This window comes from Phaseolus vulgaris, chromosome 2 (genome assembly GCF_000499845.2).
Source record: "Phaseolus vulgaris cultivar G19833 chromosome 2, P. vulgaris v2.0, whole genome shotgun sequence".
Classification (NCBI taxonomy): domain Eukaryota; kingdom Viridiplantae; phylum Streptophyta; class Magnoliopsida; order Fabales; family Fabaceae; genus Phaseolus; species Phaseolus vulgaris.
In genome coordinates this window covers 12,504,924-12,506,773 of record NC_023758.2, presented here as the reverse complement: position 1 = coordinate 12,506,773, position 1,850 = coordinate 12,504,924, and the positions used below count along the sequence as shown (strand labels likewise).

The window sequence follows — 1,850 nt, the reverse complement described above, 5'->3', positions numbered from 1 at the left end:
GAGAGAGTAAAGGTGAACGGAGGCACGGAGGAACATAGAGACCGAAAGGAAGAACTAAAGGCGAATTCGAAAGACACTTTTTCCCATATATTTGGTACAAGTACATTTTGGCGCCCACTGTGGGGTAGAGTGTGAAGCTTTGAGGAAAATGGTAGTCACAAGGGGGAAGAATCATACGGAGGAAGAAGAAAGTGGACAGGATGAATCAACTATGTTTATGCTGATTAAGTTGCAAGGGGAGTTGGAGATGCTGAAGAAGAGGAATGTAGATGAGGTGTAAGCATTAAGAGCTGAAAATAGATACATCAAACAAAAGCTTAAAGAAGAAAATACTATGTCTTTGAGTTCAAAGCGGGAGTATGTGGGGACAAGTACTCGGCCAAATCCGACGACTGTTAATAGCTTTGAAGTACCCCACAAAAAGCCCGAGACAGTATCTCATCATGTTTATGGAACAACGATAAGAAAGTACCCTTTTTTTTTAAGAAGTTATGGAGGTTTCGTTGCCCAACAATTGGAAGAATCTGACGTTAGAGAAGTATGATGGAAGCACTGATCCCGACGAACATGTTACAGTGTATATTACTCAGATCAATTTGTACACTTCGGAGGATGCCATATTATGTAGAGTATTTCTGAAAATGTTTAAAGGAGCTAAGTTGAGTTGGTTCGCAAAGTTACCACCTTACTCAATTGATTGTTTTGATACACTTGTAATGAAATTTGAAGCCCACTTTGCTACTAGTAAGCCACATCATCTTACATCTATAACGTTGGTGAATATTAGGCAAAAGAAGGAGGAATCATTGAGGGCATTCATGGAGAAATTTGGACGAGTGGCTTTAAGTATTCGGAATTTAAGCCCTAAGATGACCATGCATCATATGGTTACGACACTGAAGCCGAGACTGTTTGTGGATAGCTTATGTAAACAGCCAACAACTGACCTTGTCGAGTTAAGACAAAGAGCGACTAAGTTTATGCAATTAGAAGAGTTGAAGAGCTTCAAGAGTCAAATAAGGGCGATAGAGGGAGTTGAAAGGAGGGAAAAGGATGGAGGAAGATGGAGGAAGCCGAAAGATGTCTACAAAGGACCATAGTTTGCAAGATATACTCCTCTTAATTTTAATGAAGCAAAGATATTGGAAGAAACACTTCATACCGAGTTAATTCCTTTACCAAGAAAAATTCCTACTCCAAATAATGTTGATCACAATAAGCATTGTAGATATCACAAGAATTTTGGCCACAATACAAAAGAGTGTTCAGGGTTAAGAGATAAAATTGAAGAGTTGGTTCAAGCAAGGCATCTCAAACAATATGTACAAAGAAGTGAAGGAGGACGACTTAATTTTAGAGAAGGAGACATGGAGCGAAGGGAGGGAAAAAGATGGGAGCGAAGAAAGGAGGAAAGTCGAGGAGAAGGAAGGGAGAGAAGTCGTGAACCACAAAGAAGGTATTTTAATGTTGAAAGGAGGGATAGAGGAAGAAGTCCTATGCCGAGAAGGGGGAGAAGACCGGTGAGACCAATACGAGCTGTAATCAATACTATTTCAAGAGGATTCGCAAAAACAACCAGTTGATTTTCTGCAATCATATTAAAAACAGTTTTGAAATTGGCTGAATTGATTTCTAATTGATTGATTCTTCAATGTCTTTCAATCTACCTTAAATATTTGTGAAAATATTAAATAAATAATTCACCCCCCTTTTTTTTAAGGCCTACAATTCTAACACATCAATCAATTATTTCATCTTTTCGGATAAAGAGGTATTGGCATTCAGAGTTGTTTCGAGTGTTTGAGCTGAATCAACTAATTCTTTCTTCAGGCGTTCACCTTCAGCAGGAG

General features: G+C 38.8%; 1 protein-coding gene across 1 annotated transcript; it reads left to right on the top strand.

The window, feature by feature from the left end:
• The first annotated feature begins 491 nt into the window (after window positions 1-491).
• Window positions 492-1,100, top strand: LOC137809054 (uncharacterized). Its single transcript, XM_068610196.1, has one exon. It carries the CDS (start codon window positions 492-494, stop codon window positions 1,098-1,100), a length of 609 nt encoding a protein of 202 aa, XP_068466297.1.
• The last annotated feature ends 750 nt before the right edge of the window (window positions 1,101-1,850 follow it).